This window comes from Ascaphus truei, chromosome 1 (genome assembly GCF_040206685.1).
Source record: "Ascaphus truei isolate aAscTru1 chromosome 1, aAscTru1.hap1, whole genome shotgun sequence".
NCBI lineage: Eukaryota > Metazoa > Chordata > Amphibia > Anura > Ascaphidae > Ascaphus > Ascaphus truei.
Window position 1 is genome coordinate 405,405,847 of NC_134483.1, and position 22,035 is coordinate 405,427,881.

General features: G+C 41.4%; 1 protein-coding gene across 5 annotated transcripts in view; it reads right to left on the minus strand.

Moving 5' to 3' along the window:
* TRIM2 (tripartite motif containing 2) overlaps nt 1–22,035 on the minus strand; it is a 173,378-nt gene that overhangs the window by 7,226 nt on the left and 144,117 nt on the right. For all 5 annotated transcript variants that reach the window (XM_075613192.1, XM_075613209.1, XM_075613172.1 and 2 more), the window contains exons 2-8: nt 16,948–17,126; nt 16,329–16,566; nt 9,694–9,845; nt 6,192–6,372; nt 4,593–5,316; nt 1,554–1,657; nt 331–498 (exon numbers count right to left, since the gene is read on the minus strand). In XM_075613192.1, coding sequence (XP_075469307.1) covers nt 331–498; nt 1,554–1,657; nt 4,593–5,316; nt 6,192–6,372; nt 9,694–9,845; nt 16,329–16,566; nt 16,948–17,081 — 1,701 coding nt within the window. In that variant the 5' untranslated portion in view covers nt 17,082–17,126. The remainder of the gene's footprint in view (nt 1–330; nt 499–1,553; nt 1,658–4,592; nt 5,317–6,191; nt 6,373–9,693; nt 9,846–16,328; nt 16,567–16,947; nt 17,127–22,035) is intronic.

A 22,035-nucleotide genomic window follows, 5' to 3' on the forward strand; every position in this document is an offset into this window, starting at 1 on the left:
TTACCCTTCACTAATATGGGGTTACAGAGCAGTAAATTGCAAAAACAGAGTTCCATATAAATAAGGACCAACATGCACAGATACAGAGGGCCCTGCTACTGAAAGCTAAAAGGAAATGAGGGGCAATGTTGAAACATAGAGGTAAAGTGGCTGCTCATTGTGGGATAGAGTAATCCTCAGGTTAGGGTATGGTCCAGCCCGGTAGCTGATCCCATTAAGGTTTGAGGGTGAGATAGGTTGTACGTTATAAGGATGGCATTATGGACTTCCATGCAACATGTCACATACGCAGCACAGAGCTTATTCGCAGAATAGTCTACACATTCTTACCTTAAATTTTCCATCCGATGAGAAGACGCTCACCCACTTGTTGTCGTAATCTGCAATAATGATGTCACCGCTCGGATGCACCGCTACCCCTGTGGGGCGCTGGAGCTGGCCGGGCGACCTCCCTCGAATGCCAAAGCGACTTTTGAACTGTCCATCGTTGGAAAATATCTGGCATACAAAAGCAAAGTGTAAAACATACACACACATTTATTTAATTAATGAATTATCCAAGGACATTCCTACCGCAGCATTGTCCTATTCTCCTTCTAGGAGGACCAGTAATTCCTTGCTAGGCAATACATGGCAGTCTCATCTGGCAGCAAAGGGGTTAACAGCGCTTAAAAAAAAATCTACAATCAAACTCCCTCCGAGCAAATATATTCAAACTTCATTTCACCTGTTCATTTTTCTCTGAAAACCAATTTAAATCAGATTTGTAAAGCAGGCGCACTAATAAAATGATCCATGGCCAGGCAGTTCCAGCTATCCCAGCCTTTGCGGTCAGTGAAGTTACAGCTATGCGAGGGCATACGTAGGCTGCAATGGGTCCAATTACTGCTGTGGGAGCATCGCTGTATCTTCACTAAAAAACCAATGTCCTGACTTTTACAGCCCATCTTACGACCATTTGTCAAAAACAATGGAAACAATTACGACCTTTTTATTCTATCTACACCAAAATGAACAACCATAAAAGCTCATCGCATCTATAGGATTGGACTCCAGAGTCCATCAGAAGTTAACTACTTCTCATAAGCAAGGGTCATTTAACCAAATGATTTGGCCAAAGTAGTTTTAAGCCTGCAACCACGCAAAAGGTAAACCAAGGTGACCCCTCCTCCCAGGTTTTGAGCTCACCGAGACCACTTTTAAATAGCAGGTTATGTGATGCAGCTGTCAATGACCAGTCTATTAAGACTTCCTCACCCATCAGAGAGGTAAAGAGAACGTTTGCAGGTACAGTAGTGTTAGGATCTGTGATAGGACATACATTTGACCTACAAATAGATGTTCCTCCTCCCTGAACTGAATCAACATAAAGGATGGAGGCTGTAAAGTGTCCAAAAATGTGCATACATAGTCTTCGTATAGTTCAACTCACAAATAAGCAATGCTACTGTCCCACGCCACGTCAGGCCTGAGTACCACTGGTGGAGACAGTAAAATAGAACGACTCCATGAAACAAGATGATGTATAGAACTTGTAAAATAAATGTACCTACCTGAACACATTGGTTGTTACTATCCGCTATTAATATTTTTCCATTCGTTGAGGCAGCTACTCCCTGGAGATTTGTAAATTCACCTTTATTTCTTCCTTTGGTACCTAAAATGGGTTTAAGCAAATAAATTGGTCATGGCAGCAGTAAAATCTTAAACAAGCAATCCTGCTGCCATTAATAAAGGATTAGCCGGCAACCAGTCCCCGTCTACCAGGAAAATAAGCCACCACTTACCATGGCCTAAACCAATTATGAAAGAATATTAACACTAAATATTTTCACCAATCTAAGATCCAATTCACAAATAAATATGCACAATAATAATGATACAGATCTTATTTGCATGCAGATTGCAGTGACAATGGGGGATAGTCACCATAACATTCGTGGTCTCCAAAAGACGGCATGCGAATAGACATCATTGCTACCTAAGGAACTGTAATCACAATCATTACAGCACCACCTGGCAGCAAAGGGATTTAACCCCTTGTTGGCAGAGGGGCTATCGTTGCATTGCAAAGTAATGCCTTCAGGGCCCTGGTTCCGGGCACTAGCCTGGGGTAGATGATACAATTTGGCGGTATTTTGGGAGGCTTTTGTTTGATATCGCTGGGCATTGGACTTGAGTAATTAGCATGTGAATGAGTACATTTGGTATAACTACTCATTTGCATACGCCACAATTAAAATATCCCCAATAAAAAACAAGCAATTGCTGATATCCCTTGACACTGCCAGAACATGCTTGTATGTTTGCTGGTTTTTTTTTTTTTACACACATCGACCGATCGTGAATTTCCATGTATGGTTTCTAAGTACAGACCACCACAGAAATAGGTTCACACTTTTATTCTGAACTTCAGCATTACATTTCATAACACAGAAACAGATCTTTTTCAGGGGAGTATAGGGTCTATTACATGGTGATATTTCACCAGTCACAGTTCTTTGAGAAAATGTGCAGGCATCCTATGACCCCAGCATATCCACCACTCCTACATTGGCCTTCTTTTGACCCCTCTCACGATTTTATCGAATATATACTGTATAGCTGCATACCTTCTGTCATTGGGACAGAAGACAAAACAAAAGGCCTTTGTAGTACAAAAGAAAAAAAGGAAAACTAATACTGGCAAACGGATACTTCAAGAGTGCAAGCTTTTAGAACCATTTAGGTACATTTTTCAGGCACATGGAGTAAAAGTTTGCCTGAAGCAGGGAGTTGGGTGGCCTGAAAGCTTACACTCTTTTAAAAGTAAATTATCCATTTGAAGCATCACCTTTACAGAAGAGTAAGACGTGCCACCCCCATCTATTTGTGATGTCGGGGTGAGGGTCAGCACTCTATGACTGCTTGAGCAGTGAACACATGACCTGGATGAGGACATTACATGTCACAAACATTGCAACACCAAAAAAAAGTTAAGTAGGAGCTCAGAGAGCCTGCTGTACTTATAATGAGAGAGGAAACTGTTAACATTGTATTATTTCATAAAATCAGAACCCCGTCTAAGGAGACCCTAGGGACAGGTGCACCTTATTCTTAGTAACCCGTCCCAACCAAAACCCATTGAACTAATCTGTGCGGAGCAGCTCTCCTGATACGTATAATTTTGGGGCCAGCAAGGACATGCATGCCACAGAATAAAATGGAAAAACAGAAGATAACAACTAGAAATGGTCTCAAAAAAACATCGCAAATTAAAAGGTAAAGATGTGAACAAATCGACATTATATATCCTAGTGAAAACAAATACAAGATCGCATTAGAACGGCATGATGGAACAATAGCTAAACTACACAATATTGATGAATAAATAATGAATAATAGTACAAAAAATTAACAATGCAAACAAAAAACGATAAAATAAAAAAAAGCACCATAAGTCAAAGCCAAATTATGGGTTTAATGTTCCACAAGGGTCCACTGAGCCCTTTCCGGGGTTTAATGTCCCTCTGGGGAAACAAAATGACTGCCAAATCAGTTGTGGCACCCTATTGGATGGCCACATAAGTCCCCTTTATAAACCATGAAGTAATACCAGTAACACGGTGCGCTGTCGCCCCTGCGCCGCTCTGCATAGCCGGGACATTTAAAAAAAACTGCTGGGACGGTCGCTTAAAAACCGGAGACGTCTGGTCACCGTAACATTACTGCCTTTCTCCCAATGTACTTTGGTGTAATCTGATGTAAGCCAATACATTTCCGTAATTAAATATTTGTACATGTTCTATGGCAAATACTATAAAAAAAAAAATTAAGGTGTTTTTTTTTTTTTTTTAAATAAAAAGCAATGCTCAGATTTCCATACTTTGCTGGCAGAGCAATTATCCGTCAGTGATGTTTAAAATAATGCATTATCAATCAATAGCATCAGTGATGAAAATATTGAATCTAAAACCTACATTTAAAAAAAACCTGACACTAGAGAAAACTGGTATAGATAGTGTCAGACTTGCTCTAATCATGTATGGTAAATACAGTATATATTAGAGGGACTTTGTACAATTGCAGGTTACCCTACATCAGTGTTTCCCAACTCCAGTCCTCAGGGAACCCAAACAGGTCAGGTCTTAAGGATATCCCTGCTCCAGCACAGTTGGCTCAGTCAAAATGACTGAGCCGCTGATTGACCCACCTGTGCTGGAGCAGGGATATCCTTAAGACCTGACGAGGTTCCCCGAGGACTGGAGTTGGGAAACACTGCCTTACATGTATGAAATAGAAGAAAACCAACATTAAAAATGAACCATCTTTATGAGACGTTTGGAAAATCTTGCAATACTGTAGCTTTGTTTATAAACCACCATTATAAATTCCATGGTATTATTGTTATTAAAATGTAGGTGTACTATCTCAAAAGGAATAATTTATGAAAAACCATCAATTCACGGTTAAAAGCGTTACATCAATGTATTCCAAATTCAGATCCAACGCCTTTAATGGTCACTACAAGTAATTGTATGACTGACACTGCACATGCTGAAAAACCTGTACATGCTATAAAGCCCGTAGACATTAAAGGAAGTATTACTAACCAACTCTGAAGATCAAATCATCCTCTATGGGGTTTTCTTTCCTCTTTCCTGTGCTGTACATACTAGCCGGCCTCTTCACAGCCTTCTGCTTGACATGTCCGCTTCCCGGAGACTTTACTCGCCTCTTAACTCCTTCAGTAGTAGGCGACACATCTGCAGATTTAACTACTTTCAATTTAAAGGGACTTCCCTTTATATGCTGATCATAAAGTCTCAGGGACAGAGTGAAGTCGCCTTCCTTTGGAATGGTATACAAAAACTCGTAAGTGCCATTTTTATTGTCCAGTATTTCGCCATCGGTAACACTGCCGTCAGGTGTGAACAGCTCGGCCGAAATGTAAGCACTTCCAGACTTGCAAAGCTCTCCGTCTTTGTCTTTTGTTGTTATTGTGACTGACATTGGCTGCCCAATCACACTCTGCCTCAGCCCTTCACCGGTGGCCACTGTTTCCGAGGCCACAGCATTAGTGGTTAGGATCGTCCCGAGGTTGTGAATCGACTTCTTCAGCCCATCGGTTTCCACAATGAAGTCCAGCTGGTCGTTTTCGTGGGGCTGCAAAGGGAAATCTTGATCAGCCAGCTCGCTCAGCTTGTCACTCATCTGCTTCTTCACCAACAAGACCTCCGTTTCAGTTCCATGGTTAAGTGCCTGTGCAGTAAAGGTGCTGCAACTTTTAATGCTGTCCTGCCCTTCAATTAATGTGTCCAGCTGCGTTTGAAGAACCTGTCAACAAAATACAGTATATGGCTTACAATAATTACAACAGTATAAAAACTGATAGATTATATAGATATCTACCCAAAAGGTTGAAACAGCTGTCTGTGGGTAGGTTTACTGGCTATGCATCTTAACCCAGACTGTGCTGAAAAGCTGTGCATGGCAGCAAGCTTAAGCTTATAGGGGTCCATGTCAAAAATGGATTTGAAGCAATAGGTGGCACTGTGTGCTCATTGGCATGTAATTTCCCAGAATCCCTTGCTGCAGTGGAAGCACTGTATGCGGTGCGATAATGGTGAAAGGCGGGGTTGCAGACCTCTCTAAGACAGGGGGCGCAAACTTTTTTCTCTGCGCCCCCCTGCCGGCTGTCCCCTCACTCCCGCACCCCCCCCCCCAACCCCAACTTACCCGCACTCCAGCGTAATGACGTCACGTTGCCACAGCAACGTGACGTCACATGATCTCGCGGCATCATTTTGATGCCGCGTTGCCATGGCGACGCAGGGAGGAAGCCGCCGGAGCCACGGTAAGTTAGGTTTACAGAGGCCCTGCAGCTCCCCCTGCACTTAATTTAAGTGCCTTCGGGAAGCGCGCAGGGCCTCTGTAAACCCCGCGCCCCCCCGTCGGCAGTCTCGCGCCCACCCAGGGGGTCGCGCCCCACAGTTTGCGCACCGCTGCTCTAAGACATGCGAATGAGCATACAGTAGTATTTCCATTTGCTAGATATAGATAAAGTCCTGTTGCACTTAAGATGACAAAATGATTGTGCACAGTGTTACAAATAAAACATTTCATAGGGCTTTATTAGTGAAATATGACAACAAAGGTAGTTTTCCATATACTAAATCAGAAAGAAACATCTAAAATAAATGACTACTTACTTTATGTTTAAGACCATAGTTCACTTCCAGTTCCATGAGTAAAACGCTCTTTCGCACATTCAGTGTTTTCTGTAGATCATCAAAAGTTGTATGAATTTCCTCTACAATGCTGGTCTTTTGAGTGGCTAACTGATTTACAATGTCAGATACAACCTGCAGCGCAGAATCAATTTCAGGCAACCTACAAACAAGAAATGATGATTTTAAGAGAAGAAAGTCTCTGTAAGTTGCACCTCATATAAAGTGAAGAGTAGCGATTAGAATTTAATAATTAACTCTTAATATAGTCAGATTTGAACTCAATTAAAAGCGTGCATTTGCCAAGGGCTATGGTAGAAGTGTGTGTGTGTGTGTGTGTGTGTGTGTGTCTATGGTAGAAGTGTGTGTGTGTGTGTGTGTGTGTGTGTGTGTGTGTGTGTGTGTGTGTGTGTGTGTGTGTGTGTGTGTGTGTGTGTGTGTGTGTGCTCTGTAAAATTCTACCACATTGTATCTAGAACTAGGATAATGCTGATACTAGTATACCTAGAATTGTTTCTCTTTATTCTTCTGCTCACTGTGTACCATCATGCCAAGCAGACCCTGTGCCAGAGGGGATCTAAAGTAGAGAGTTCTCAGACATTACTTAGGATAATCCTTAGAAACGGTCCAATTCCTCCTCACCGTTGAAATAATCAAACATGCAGGCCAGGAACTGAAACCTCAAGGTTTTTATAATAGGTCTGTAAAAATAGGTAATACACACTGGTATGTGGCCTTTTTACATGCCGGAATATACGCAGCTTAAAGCACCAATCCGTTCTAAAATGTTGCTATTTTGTGATTAGAATTTCCAAACTGTTATTCAACACAAGGGCACATTCCAGTGTCAATATGAAAATGCAGGAAAACGCAAATGTATGGGAAATCTTCTCCAAAGATCGATATTGATCAGGCACCAAGCACGCAGGAAGTAGGACTGATCAGAACACAACGTATAGTCACATTTGTATAGGATAGGAGCTGGAGTAGCTCACTGTGAAGCGGTAACCCTGATAGAATCCTAGTGCAAGCTCTCAAGGTGACCTTGGGCAAGTCATTCAATCTCCCTGTGCCTCCGGTGTTAAAATTAGAGATTGTACGCTTCATGGATCAGGGACTCACTGGGCCTGCTCTATTCCATGTACCTTGCTGCATACACCGTCAGCACCAGGTAATGGGGGGGAAAATATTCCTGTGATAAAATGAGGTGCATCTCCCGCTGCCAGGAGACCGGAGACAGAGTCCTAACTCTGCCCCTCAAACATCATTACAGACTGCAACCTTACACATAATGTGGTGCCCTCCCCATGTCATAACCTCACCCACTCATAACCCGAACCCTGCATGTGACAGACCCCTGTCCCCGCCTGCCACGGAGGGGAAGGAGTCATCTCATGCAAATCTCACACGTGAGGCCCCTTATCACACTCCAGAGTGGGCACCAACCTTGGCAGTTCTGTTGCTATAGTGATCAAATATGGATTTTTGTTTTGGACGCATATCCACACAAAAAAGGTATGGATACCTTATACAGGTAGTCCTCGCTATCCAACGTTTCACTTTACAAAGAATGGCATATCCAACGCCTCACAATGCAACCCTATGGGCCGTTTTCCAACACTTGAATGCGTTATCCGACGCTTCCCACCACAGATTAACATGGGACTCACTTTACAATGGTTTCACTATCCAACTCTGCTTCCAGAACAGATTCCGTTGGATAACAGAGGACTGCCTGCACCAGTAATAATAACCAACACGGTAATGCTTGCAAGTCTTTAAATGCTGCTTTAAGCCTTTGAAAGTAACATTATTTAACTTATAAAGTCCAGAATACATTTCCTCAGCAATCATTTAGTGTCTCTATGCCCTGCATGTAAAAGTGGAGGAACCCAATCAATTTCCACAATGAATATCAAGGCTGCATTATGTTGGTATGGCAGACAATGTACAGTATAAGAGTTGTTTTTCCACAAAAAAGGTAGATTAAAGAAATAAGATTGTATATATGGATCCTGTTTCCTAAAGGTCATTAAGGTCTTAATTACTTCAACATTGAGGATTGCTCATTAAAAGGGACAAGGAAGGTTATAGGAGGGAAGGCCATACTGTATGACCCATGTGTTAGGCTAAAGTTAATTTATTGGTGCCGGCGGGTTTGTGTTTTTATCCCGTTTTTATTTCTGCATTTTTATGGGCTTCAAGATATAAAGACGTGTTGGACCGGATCATATTGTTCGACTGAACAAATATTGAGGGAGGAGTGTGTGACTGGATTGGAGGGAAGTACTATAGGCCCTTTGGGAACGGGCTTGCAAAAGGGCCCCTCTGCCCCGAAACGTTGCTCCCCTCGGCTCACCACACATTTCTTTCCCCTTGTGGTTTTTTCCTTTCCCTACCATTCCTGTGTCATTCCCCTCCCTTCCCCCACAGGCTTCACCTTCTAGCTTTTATATCATTTTTATCTCCTCTACCTGACCACAGAGTTGTACAGTATGTAGCACGTCTTAGTTCATAATACAATTGTTCTTTTTTGGCATATACAGTACCCTGTATCTAGTATTCATCTTTTTGTGTGCTGGGAATCTTTGTGTTTGTCTGTAATTTGTTGAGAAGGGTTTAACGTCACTCTACTGTTCTCTTGCACCTATTCCTTATATTTCTAGTCAATCCTCACTGGAGTGCTGCCTATACCTTGTATTTTTCTAGTTCTAGTTTCTGCTGTGTTTCTACTTTTAGCAAGCACCATGTGCATTTTAGGGCCAATTGTATAAGATTTGTCATTTTTATAAAATTAGTTCCAAGGGTGTTTTGAAGACCCTGAAAATGGACAAGTGGGCAAGTTTGATTTAACATTTACTTTTAACCCATTCAACACCATTGGGTTCTCATTAGAAGTGTCTAGTAGGGTATCATGGTACTGCATGGGTTAAAACTATTTCCTATAGTGTGATTTTGGGTATACATTTAATTTGTAACGTATTGCATATGACTTTTTTACATTCAATTTTCAACCCATAAAGACATGTACACCATGAAGACGCCATGGTTCAAAGGCAACAACAGGTCGTCAAATTAGTGATGGGGATATTAGAGTAGGGACTGTATTAACCTGCTAGTAAACTGTATGTCCGGCGCCACTTCAGCTGCTACGAGGTTATATAATTGAGCAAGTTGCATGGCATTTTGTTTACTGTGTATTAACGCTTACACCCTTTAAATGTAGCAGGGCCACCCAAGGCATTTATTGGGCATGCATGGATAACCCCTCTGGCATCAAAGGGTTCAAATCCCTTTGCCACAGTAATGGTTAATAAATTACCATATGGTACAAAAGATCTATTTGCCATGTCAAAATTCAACATGAATACTTTCTGGTAATGAAGATCAGTTGTAAGGCATCAACGCACAAAGACCCAATGTTTAATCAACAGTTGACGCAACATCAAAAGGCAACAAGGCTTTGAGAAATTCATCACGATACCTCTTCTTGACGTTGTCCAGCTGTGCCTGCAGCGCGGCCTTATGTTGCTCCACCACGTCCTTCAGTGGCACTGTGGGGTGCTCGGCATGCTCCCCCGCAGTGCAGTCTTGGCACATGGCCGTCTCGCATGACTGGCAGTAAAATTCCATTACCTGCAGCACAAAAGGGCATGGTGCAACCGGATTAATTTACCAAGGAGGAAGCAGCAACGTTCAAAAAGAACCATATTCATCACCTTAGTCTAAAAGCATTTGAGAGTTCATATACATGCTTCGAGCCTGCCAACCTCGTCAAGGTAAACTCCGTTCAGCAGGTACCTACACTGAATATATCCAATTTCTTGTTGTCCTGTGCATGCATATATTCAGTGTAGGTGCAACCAAAAAAAAAAAAGAAGGATGCGACCAAATGACTCCTATGTCACACAGACGTAGGTTCTAAATGTAAACATGCCACTAGTAAATTTTAGCCCAAATGGTAGGAGCGCAGGAATTTTTCTTTGTTTTCCATAAATGGAAGGCCAATCTTTTTACTAGCTGCATTCTTCACAAAGGGAGGAGTGAAGTCACATGTACAGTATTTACGTTATATGCATGGTTAATAAATACACCACCAGCTAAATTATTAGTATGCTGGTTTTTCTAGCAGTGAAGCATGCAAACCTAAAATGGAATATATAATTGAAGATGTGAATAGTGCATACGATCTTATGCTTCACATGTGGTGTCTTTCCAGCAAGGAATGATCATCAAATCATCATTATCATCATCACAGTAATCATCAAATGAATGTTATAACCCATTACATTTTAATCAGTGTATCAAAAGACCATATAATTTGACCCAGTAACATCTGCATACCATCATCACATCCATACAAAGCGGCAGAGTTGCATTCAATGTCTACAGTTCTGTAATATTTTTGTCATTAGTTTTGATCCCGTTCCCTACATTTATAGAAAGCACATCAGTGCATGGGGAACAATATCATTGATCCATGTGATCTCGTTTGGTGCATGACATCCTCTGAAAAATAATGAACATCTAAACAATCTGATAAATACAAAGCGGTGTTACACATTTAGAAATAACGCCATTAAAAAGGAGGCAAAGGATCACCTGGAAATATGAAGATGAAGGCCTTGAGCAGTAGAGAAGTGAGCTTCCTGCTAAGCTGTGAGCAATTGCACTGTGATCGTGCAACAGTACTTTAGCTGAACCTTTTTGTATGATGAAGTATGCAGACACTGCACACTTCCAAACACCTAATGATTGCTGGGAATTTAATGTTATATACTACTCCTATGGTCATCAGCTTAACTTTGAAGGCGATACACAAAGGAATTACCATACTTCTCACAATTAAAAAGGTCCCAGGGATTAGCGAGGATAAAGTAACAAGATTTTGCATCTGGTAAGTAGAATTAATCAGGATCCACGCTAATCAGCGGCTTTCTCTCCCTTCTCCCATCTGTACCCATATGAAAGGACGAACCATTCACTCACAACTTACAGTCTGTAATCAAATGACCAATTAACAGACGAGGGCAAGGGCGACACTAGTCTAGAAAAAAAAAGAATTAAAAATAAACTTCACTTATTTTTATCTTCGGTAAAAATAAAAAATAAAAGATGTGGCCAGTTTGGGATGGCACTGAGGCATGAAACAATCACACCTTTATGTCACGCTGCATTCCAGTTCCAGGGGCCGGCCTTCCTTGAAAAAGAACACGCAGCAGTACCGCAATTATACTACATACCTCATAGTATCCAAAGCAACCTAAATCTAGTGCGAGGGCCACAGCCGAGGTCCTCGCACACTCCTTTGTGCTGTCTGTGTTCTCCAGCAGAGTTAAACGCTCACATGCCATACTGAGGTAACAAAAACTTTATGGGGGTTATTCAGTAATGCGAACACCAAAGATTATTTCACCGGGGACTCTCTCTCTCTCCCACTCGTCTTTAGTGCAGGTTAGAAAAAACCAGGGCACACAGCACACACAAAATACATAGCAGATGTGGCTCCCTGTATCAGCACCAATTTAGGTTAAGCTTCTTCTATGACGCTTTGGTGAGCTAGAGCTAGAAGCATATAGTAATATTCACATTCATAGCACAACGTGTTCATTTTCAGGGATTTAGTCGAGAGAACATAAAATACTGATTGGATCTTTAGAACTGAGCCAGATTTATCATGCAGCGCGGCTAATGGTTTCTGCAATTGCATAGCGGGCACTTTTGTTATGCTAGTGTTCTGCCAACTGACCTCTACAGCAACATGGCTAGCACATCCATTTCTGTTTGCCAGCAAGCCCTCAGATGCACACGAAAAATTAACTAAAAGGAGACACAGCCCTGTAGAAATACCTCTCTTTTTTCAGTCACTAAAGGTGGGGAGTGGAGTACTGATTATATATATATATATATATATATATATATATATATATATATATATATATATATATATATACGTGTTGTTGCTACTACTGATGACATGGTGCGTGCATACCTGTGAGGGTCCAGGAGAGCGGGGATCCTTATGTTCTATCCAGACATAGTAGGCTACAGCGAAGCTTCAGGCAGTCCCTACCATGACAATTCTTATTGCTCCAATACCTCTGGCTAATAGACCGCAACTCAGCCAGGAGTATATAAATGAGGTCTTTATTATAGCAGCATTGCATGATGGAATAACAGTGTTGCCTTTTGTGGAGAAGGGTTTCTGGCCCTTGCATTGTGCTTGGCCAGCAGTTAATAATTGAGGCCATGTGCTTCTGAACGGATCTTGCTACCCTCCCCAGCTCCAGGAGGAGCTGGAGTAGCACTTCCTACCCATGGAGGGGTAATCTGTAAACTGAAGATCTCACCACCAAGGGGTTGAACTTCAAACTACAATTTGGATACTTACTTCCCGAGATTCAGAAGGGGCAGGCACAGGGTCTGCACCAGTATTGGCTACACATAGATTCCTGTGTCACCTCCACTCCTGAAGTCAGCATGAGGGGGCCGGGGGGTAAACCCCATAGGATAGCCCGTCTCTGCCTGCATCTGCTGGGACGTACGTGACGAGAGGGGCAGAAAGATATCTGGACCAGCGATGGATGGGTGGGATATATTACAAACACTTTCATTCTAAAAAGGCCCTCACTTTCTGTTCCTATCGCCAATACACAGCAAAAATATTTTTATAGGACCAAACCCCCCCTCCCCCCACTGTATACATTATTCGTTATTTTGCCACTATATGGTGAAAGGACCAATATGGCTACCCCACCCGTATATGCTTATTAGTTAGACAGACCATGCATTCCAGGATTTAGAAAAACAGCTTTAATACAAAATGCCTAAACCTTGTAAGCGAGTCACAAAATATAGTAACGAGAGAATAATGGCATCGGCATTCATAAAAGGGTATTTGGGATGTGAAATATATTGGCCCCTTGGCTGGCTCGCAGGCCCTTTCCGTCACAGTAATGCAATGGTTGTCACTTTGATTAAAATAATCCATAGCCTGCGGCTCATTGTCACATAGCAAGCCCTCTGTTTTATGAGAGGCTAAGCACTGTATTTATCGTTAGTAGGATAGATGGGACATACACACATTCTGTATCAATAATAAATCGGTTATTTACCAGTTTAGCGGTGTGTGCTTGAACAAAGATAAAGCTAAGCGGCGCTGCAGTGCATTATGTTGCAATGTGTGGAGCTCACGTATCTACGGTGTCCAACGTCTGTGCACCATCCCGGTGGCTCAGGCAACTACACTTTTAACACCTGCAAAAAGTGCTCTACCGCTTGTGACACACCCACACATTTTTTTTTTTTATTTTTTTTAAACGTAATTTTTATTAAAAATTTTAGGGGGAGGGGAGGAACGAAGAAAATAAAAAATGGGGGGGAGGGAAGGGTACAAAAAATAGAGATGGGAGAAAGTTCACATTCATTTACAATTTTACCTAACAAGACACACCCACACATTTTTAATGCAAATTCGCATTTTGGACATCCCAAACAATGATAAATAGAACTTCATGTTTTTAAATAGCAAATTACTGTACTGAACAGTCAAATCGGATAAATTCACTCAACCCCGTCAATCTCATGACAATGGAAATGTTACATATGATGAACAAATACATATGTGAGAAAAGCAAATACTCAAGAGAAATTCTTTAAAAAAAAATTTTTTAAAAACGGACGAAGTGTATATGTACCTTAAATTAGAGGTGGCCAACTGCAGTCCTCAAGGGCCACCAACAGGTCAGGTTTTCAGGATATCCTTGCTTCAGCACAGGTGGCTCAACCTGTGACTCAGTCTTTGACAAACCTGACCTGTTGGAGGCCCTTGAGGACTGGAGTTGGCCACCCCTGCCTTAAATATACAATTGCAAGAACCAATTGTGAAAAAAAGTTTTCCGGAAAGGTATGGTACCTAATAAGACAACTTAGTCCACATGACAAGAGAGGAGAATTAAGGAACAACTAGAGGTTTACAAAAAAAACAACAACGAAGGAAGGAAGTGGAGTATCCTTAGAAACAGACCATCCATAGAGTACTTCGTGATAACTGGCTTGTGAAAGCCATCAAAATGAGGAGTATGGCACAAAGTGTTGTAAACAAGCGATTTGTCCCCTGGGGGGCGTGAGATTGTCTGCGGGGGGCACGGGGTTTACGGAGGCCCCGCGCGGTTCCCGAAGGAATAAATAAAGTGCCGGGGAAGGCCTCTGTAAATTGCACTTACCTTGGCTCTGGAGATGCGTCACCATGGCAACGCGGCATCAAATTACGTTATGATGCCAGAGCCAAGGTAAGAGAGGCGGGGGCGCGGAGAGATGGGAGCAGCCGGATTGCGCTCCCCTGTTGTAAACAATAGTGAAGGTAAAAATGAGAAACGTTGTTTGCAAGATACACAGAGCGAAGATATGCTGCTGCCAAGTGTTTTATTGTTGTTTTATGGCTTACGGCTTTACTTTCTGTAGAAATATTTAAATTATTATTATTTTTTTAAATCGTTGTAGGGTAGTTAAAATATTGAACTGGGCTGAGGGTAAAGATATCCATCTCACAGTGGAATAGTAATAAAGAGCTCGCAGGTATTTAATGGAGAAACGAAGGTGTGAAAGTAATTATCTGTAATTAAAAACTAAACACAATGGAAGCACAATCATTTTAGGGGAGGGGTGGGGGGAGGGTGAAGGAAGAAAAAAAAAAAAAAAGTACTTGTATTTCTTCTATTTATATAACCAACAATTGAACTAAGGTAGAAGTGTCACGACCCCCTTATGTCAAGGTATACATCTTGGACATGTCATTTGATTTTGAAATGTATAGGTTTTCTTTTTGGAATGTATATATTGTAATTTGAAAGATAATATATAATTTTTGATAAATTCACTCAAATATGCAACACCTTCAGTAGCGGATTTCCCATTAGCCCAGGCCTAGACCGGGAAAGATTTCCGACCCCAACTACATTTGCCGCGCTCTTTGACCTATCGGACCTAATGGGAATGCAATTACGTGTGTCCTGCCGCCTCCTTGCTGCCGTCCCCTATCTCCTTTGGAACACCAGCCTCAAATGAGGCCGTGGAGGTTCCAACATCCACGCACGCTCACGTTGACGACGTCTACGGTGTCTTTTGATGCTGGGGTTCCAAAGGAGATAGCTGTGTCGGCCGCCTCCATGCTGCCGCCCTCTAAGTGCCTAGGGGCGACGGATTTTCAAATCCGCCACTGAACACCTTCTATTAATGTTTAATCACATTTCAGCTACAGGCACAAAAATCTAGTTTCTAGTTTACATATGTAACCTTTCATGAGAAGTTAGGGGTTGATACCCAACAGAGAATGCTACATCAGTTCTAGATTTGCAGTAATCAGGGTTGAGTTAAACACCAGATCATAAACGATCAACACTCTGCAAAAAAAAAAAATCATAAACTACTGCAGAAGTTCAGAGTGAATAATAAGATGAAGGAAAGATGATAATGTACATATAATTGGACTAAAGTCAACACGATCCATTACACCTGGCTAATTACCCAACTGTACACACAAAGTGTTTTGCAAGAGAGAGGATGAAGGAAACCTAGTTAGGTAGAGTACACATTGACTTCTATACCCATCCCAAATCATCTATACAACATGTGGAGAGATGTCGGTGAACACACCCGAGATATACAGGAAGCCAATTTGAATATGCAAATAAGCTTATTTCCCAGGTATCTCCCCACGTACGTACGTATGTACATACACACACGTGTGTGTGTGTGTGTGTGTGTGTGTGTGTGTGTGTGTTGCGAGGTATACAAGCCAATGGGCACTCACTTCCTATGGAAACTATACAAATTTTCAAGCAATGCAAAATTTTGCATGGCTTTTTTTCCTGTGAAAATGTACACATTTTCCGTACATATTGCCAAACCACTTGGACACATTCGCATATCTCTACTCAGGATAATGGAAACAAAATGTGGTCTCTTCGTTTCTTATATAAAAGCCAAAATTGAAGGATCTATCCCACAAAGCCGGCAGTCAGATCTGAGAAGAGCACTTCAAGCTAATCTTCAGTCTCACACTTGGCACCAGTAGAAATCTAGAAATTTCCCTCAGTAAAGTAACGCTTTTCCTCTTACATTTCCATCGTGGTTGGGACAGGACAGTGGTTTTCCAGCAGCGACAGCATTGACACTCTCCAGGATGGAGGAATCTTCGATGCCGTTGTCTGGACTCCTCTGCAGCACGTCCATCAGGTTAGTGATGAAGAAGTTATTCTGAAGAGCGGAGACACCCTTCTCGGGCAGAATCGAGGTCTGACGGCAGACCGGGCAAGAGAGGGTCAAGCTGTGAGCTGGAATGTAGTTCTGTAAACACCTGTTGTAATGTTAAGAAGAAGAAATCTGATTACCCAGTGGTCCTTTTTAAATGATCACTCTACAACAAATAATAAACTGAATGGTAAACTATGTTGTGAAGGCTGTTTCACTACTACAATAAGAATTGTATAAAATTATTATTTTTTTTTTTTATTTAAAACTTCGTCTCCTGGAAGCAGTCGTACCGTAAAGAGACATCCTAATTAAGATAAGGCCAACCTTGTTTTAATAAAGACCACCTGAGGTTTCAGATGGTCTTCTTAAAATAGGTATTTAACCTTGAATCACACCTTCAAAAAATTAGTCCCAAGTCTAATTAGAAATGTACAGGTCTTCCTTGCTACGTAGACAGTGAACCTCCATAAAATACAGTGTTTACCTCTCACAAAATGTGTGCAGACAGGGAAGTACTTTGGGATTCTTGTATCGGTCGAGGCATATACTGCAGATCAGAAACTGCTTGTCGATCTGACGCACCACAGGGCTGGGGATGTTGGATCCTTCACTGGCCATCCTAGACCACTGACATGTGGGTTAAGTTCCCTTTCACCCTGCACACTGCGATGAGAGAAGAACACAAAACAGAAGCAGTTAGAGCACAGCGCGGAAAATGTGACAACTTTAACAGGCGTCAAAAATGGCATTTCAAAGATTACCGATGGCACATAAGAAAAATGTATGGAGTGTATTTGACATTTCCTCCAACGAACGACAAACAGCCATATTAATAATTAATGTCCAAGCGGATAAATAGGAGAGGGCACCGGCCAAAATTTACACTTAATGCCATTTTTTGTTTTCATTTCTTTGAAGAGAAGGGGCCATTTGGGTTTGAAAATTAAAGATATTTGTCACCATTATATGATGAACTATGTTAATTTTCAGAGGGCGGAGTTAAAATTGTATGATGATTGCCACTCAATGCGCCTTGAAAAGGAATATGAGAGACTCATGCACTCAACCAAGTTATCAGGTGTTTAATAAAAAAAAAATGTAAAAAAAAAAAAAAAAAAAAAAAAGATTATAAATATGCCGCTTTACCATAAGCAAATCACTTATAACAAACGATACAAAAATCAAATAAGCACGTTCTAGTGAGAAATTAAGCTCTGTTTCTTTAAAACTGTATGCTTTGAAAAAACTTTTAACTAAAAAAAATTATATATCTCACACACACATTTACAGTGGAAACAACCAGCTCTATATTGGAGTTAAAGTTAATTCTGAACGGTGGTGCAGGCAGAAAAAGATGATCAACCAGATCAATAACACACAAACACCTTAAAGTTTATTGCAGTGGAAGGCAACATGATATATACCTCAAGGGATGTGAGCCCTCAAAAGGGACACACACACACACACACACACACCCCCCCCCCACAATCCCGCCCCCCCCCCCCTCTTCAGGGCCAGAAGGCATTGGCAATATATAAAAAAGCAATGAAATTACTTGGGAATTTTTTAGAAATACACACACACACACATATATATATATATATTAATATATATATATATATATATATATATATATATATATATATATATATATATATATATATATATATATATATATATACACACACATACATATATATTTTATAGCGATCTAAATGAAATAAAAAATACAACAGAAAGCCAAAGCACCCGAATCAGAGGAAACACAGATTCATCAGCTGTTTAGGGATTAGCTATACTTGTTGGCTGCCTGTTACCCATGTCCCTGTCCATTCGGCCGCCCACGGTGTACAAACCAAGCAGAAAACACGGACAGATAAATGATGATAATATCCATCTGCCACGTTTGGTTTTCTTCCTGGAACTTCTAAAACAGTCACAAAACGGGTTGAGTTGTCCAGGGCGGCTTCCTTCAGCTTTTTATTTATTTCCGCCTTGTGACAGGCCAAGTATTCCCACAGCAACGTGTTAAAGAGCCACAAAGATGTTTCCAACCAAAGATGAGACTAAGCAGTAGGGGACAGATGAAAGGCGGAAAATATGTTTCCATGGAAATGCCCTTGGAAAATGAACGTAATGTGGGAAAATAGCACACAAAATGTGCATTGTTTTCTAAATACCACTTTCCCCAGATACATCATGCACTGGCATTTCATGTAATCGTGCACATGACAAGCGCGGAGTTGTACTGTTGAAATACAGTTTAAATGTGCAGTAAAATTTAGCAACAAAATGTCAAGCACTCAATTATGTAACCACGTCCACACCCCATTTTCCAGTATTTTTTTTTTTTATGTGTTTAATAACCAGAAAACAAAATCTAAAAGTACACCATGCTTTTATCAGGAGCTAGAACAGTGTTTTTCCACCAGGGTTCCAAGGACCCATTGGGTTCCCCGGGCTTCCCTGCAATTTTCTGGTCACTTGAAAATTGTACCAAAAACAGAAGAATTTACAATGCATCTGATCTCAGGCGCGCTATTAGAGAGGGTTGGGGTTCCTTACAATGTATCTGATCACAGACACGTTATTTGAGAGGGTTGGGGTTCCTTACAATGCATCTGATCACAGACACGTTATTTGAGAGGGTTGGGGTTCCTTACAATGCATCTGATCACAGACACGTTATTTGAGAGGGTTGGGGTTCCTTACAATGCATCTGATCACAGACACGTTATTTGAAAGGGTTGGGGTTACTCAGAATTTCACTTAGGGGTTCTTAAGCAAAAAAAAAAAAAAATGTTAGAAACCACGGAGCTGGAGATTCAACCATTACAATGTATTGTGTTATTAGGATGAAAATGGAAAGGCAATAGCTATGCGAGATCCAATGATTGCTGTTCAGAAAAAACTCCCCTCCCACACTTGCCAACACTCATGGTGCAATGAGCCTTTGTATCACAAGTCTGTAATCATTAACTTCTTCAGCTGCAAAAAGAACAAGAAGAAGAAGAACAACAACAACAACACACGGCAATAGGACTGCACTGGTAATACTACTACTATCCATATGCCATGTCATACTGGGTGGGGGACTTTAGAAAGTCCCTTAAACCTTTCCCTGCAATGCACCGCACAACTCTCTGGCAGTGAGGGAATAAAAACACAGTGATTTTAGGCCTAATTTGACTAAATAATGATATATATTTTTTTTTAAATCAACTTATTCGTCATATCGCCAGTGTTAAAGCAGTGAAAAGGGGCTTTTTACCGTGCGAATGGCCACTATAGACCTAGGCAAAATTAAAATTAGTCAACCTTGTGATAAAAAGAAAAAAAATCATAATCTTAACAATGTAGAACTTAATAAATTAAATACTTGGTATACCAAGCTCCCAGTTAGTCATACTCAACCCATGACTAGCTGGCCACTTGGGCGATTACAGGCGTAATATTTAGTCATATGGGCGTTATGCTTTTTTGTTGTATGTTAACCCCTTTGGTGTCTGAAGGCATTTCTTTTAAATGCATTGGTAGCCTCAGGCATACAGAACGCCCTGGTAATAAAGTGTGCTCTCTCGCCCCCTGCCCACAATCGCATGGCTAACGACGATGAACTCCAATTTCAATGAGCAATCACTTATTTGTAGCGCTGGCGTTACTTACTGCAGAGGTAACATATTTTTAAAATGTAGAAACGAAAATTGTGTCCCCATCGCAACAAAAAAAAAAATCTCAGTCCAAACACCATGAGAATGTTTCAAATGCATGTATGCAAATGAGCTGTATATCTCACCCCATTTATAAATACATTCGTGTTTGTGAACACAGCGGTAATGCGAAAATATTAAAAATCGCAGCCATTCCATATTGTAATAACGCCAAATACGAACACTGCGATATTAACCTTGAGGGAATCTAGCCTTCAGTTTGCAGTTTATTATCTAAGCACCGCAGTAGTTAATGGAGACCGACCAGGTAGCTATATTTCAGATCAGGACCAACATTCATATTTGGCAGCCTAATGGAAGGGCTGTAATAAAGCCCGTTTTATATTTCAACAAAAACACATTCACTGCTGAACCTATTTCTGGGGCGTATGGGATGAGTGGCAGCTTGCTCCTGTTAAGGAAAAGGACCACAACCCCATGTGGAAGGAGTAAGGTACAACAGGTTGGCTATTCATCACTGTCACAAAAATACATGCAATAGTGATGTCGATTTGGCTTTTAAGAAGAAGCCCTGTATTTCTGATCTATGGATAATGACCATTTCATTTGATAAAAAATAGACATGACAAGCAGCAAATAGGCCGCCGTACTGTGTACATATTATAATCCAAAAGTTTAGATGCTTGAGGCATGGACAGAAGAGCTGACTTGCTGAAGATTGTACGAGACCCTCTCAAGCATTTGCACTGGATCACTCATGCGTCACTTTTGAATGAATTTGGAAGCAGTAACTGATAGCAGACCGCAAAACACGGGGTGATAAACAAAGGGACAATTTAAATCTTCTCTAGGAAGGTCATCGCTTAGCTTTTATGCTATGAATAAATAAAGCACGTCACAATAATGAATAGCACTTCACACACACACAGGCAGTGGAGTATGCAGCAATTTCCATTCCACTTTTCTGTTTAAAAAATTAATTTATGTAACAGAGATCAAATTCTTAAATGCATAAAGAAAAAATGATAATCATAAAACAAAGGGAAACTGCAAAATATGTCATTTTTATCAGCACAGAAAAGTCTTCATGACTACACATTTACACCCATTCAGTCTGTTAAAATGATCTGAACTTCATATTGTGAAACAAATGTAGACAAAAGAAAAATGCAGAAAAAAAAAAAATCATACTGGTCTTGGGCATGCAAACAAGTAAACTGGGAGCATGGAAGCCATTGCTTCAATCTTTTAGACTCGTTATTATGACTGGTCTATAGCTTAGCACAGGAGTGTTCTAATCGGACCCAATAAGGCATGCAGATACAAATACCACACAAATGGAACAATCATCCCATTTTATTTAAAATGCAAAGAGGTCTTCATTTACTAGAGCAGGGGGTGCGCAAACTGGGGGGGGAGGGAGATTTTTCTCTGGGGGGGCGCGGGCGGTTGCAGAGGTCCCGCACTCTTCCCCAAGGCATTAAAACTAAATGCTGGTGGGGGGGGAAATCGCGTGAGGCCTCTGGAACCTAAACTTACCTTGCTTCAGCCGGCGTCTGGAAGCATCTCCATGGCAACGCAGCGTCAATTTACGCTGCGGGGTCATGCGGCGTGATGTCACATGACCCGCGTGTCATTTGATGCCACACAGTGAAGGGGCGGGGCGCGAGCACTGGAGGACAAGAGGATGAGGGGCACAGGGACAAATGTTTGTGCACCCCTGCACTAGAACAGTGATTTTCACACCTCAGGGATTCCATGGCTGCCAGGTGGGGGAGCTGGGACAACTCTCCCACCTGTCCCAGGCCCGGCGGCACCCCACATAGCAGTGACCCGGCGGCTCCCTAGCTCAACAGCAGCCACCGCCGCGAGCCTTCCTCTCCCTGCTCCTGTCGGCGCCG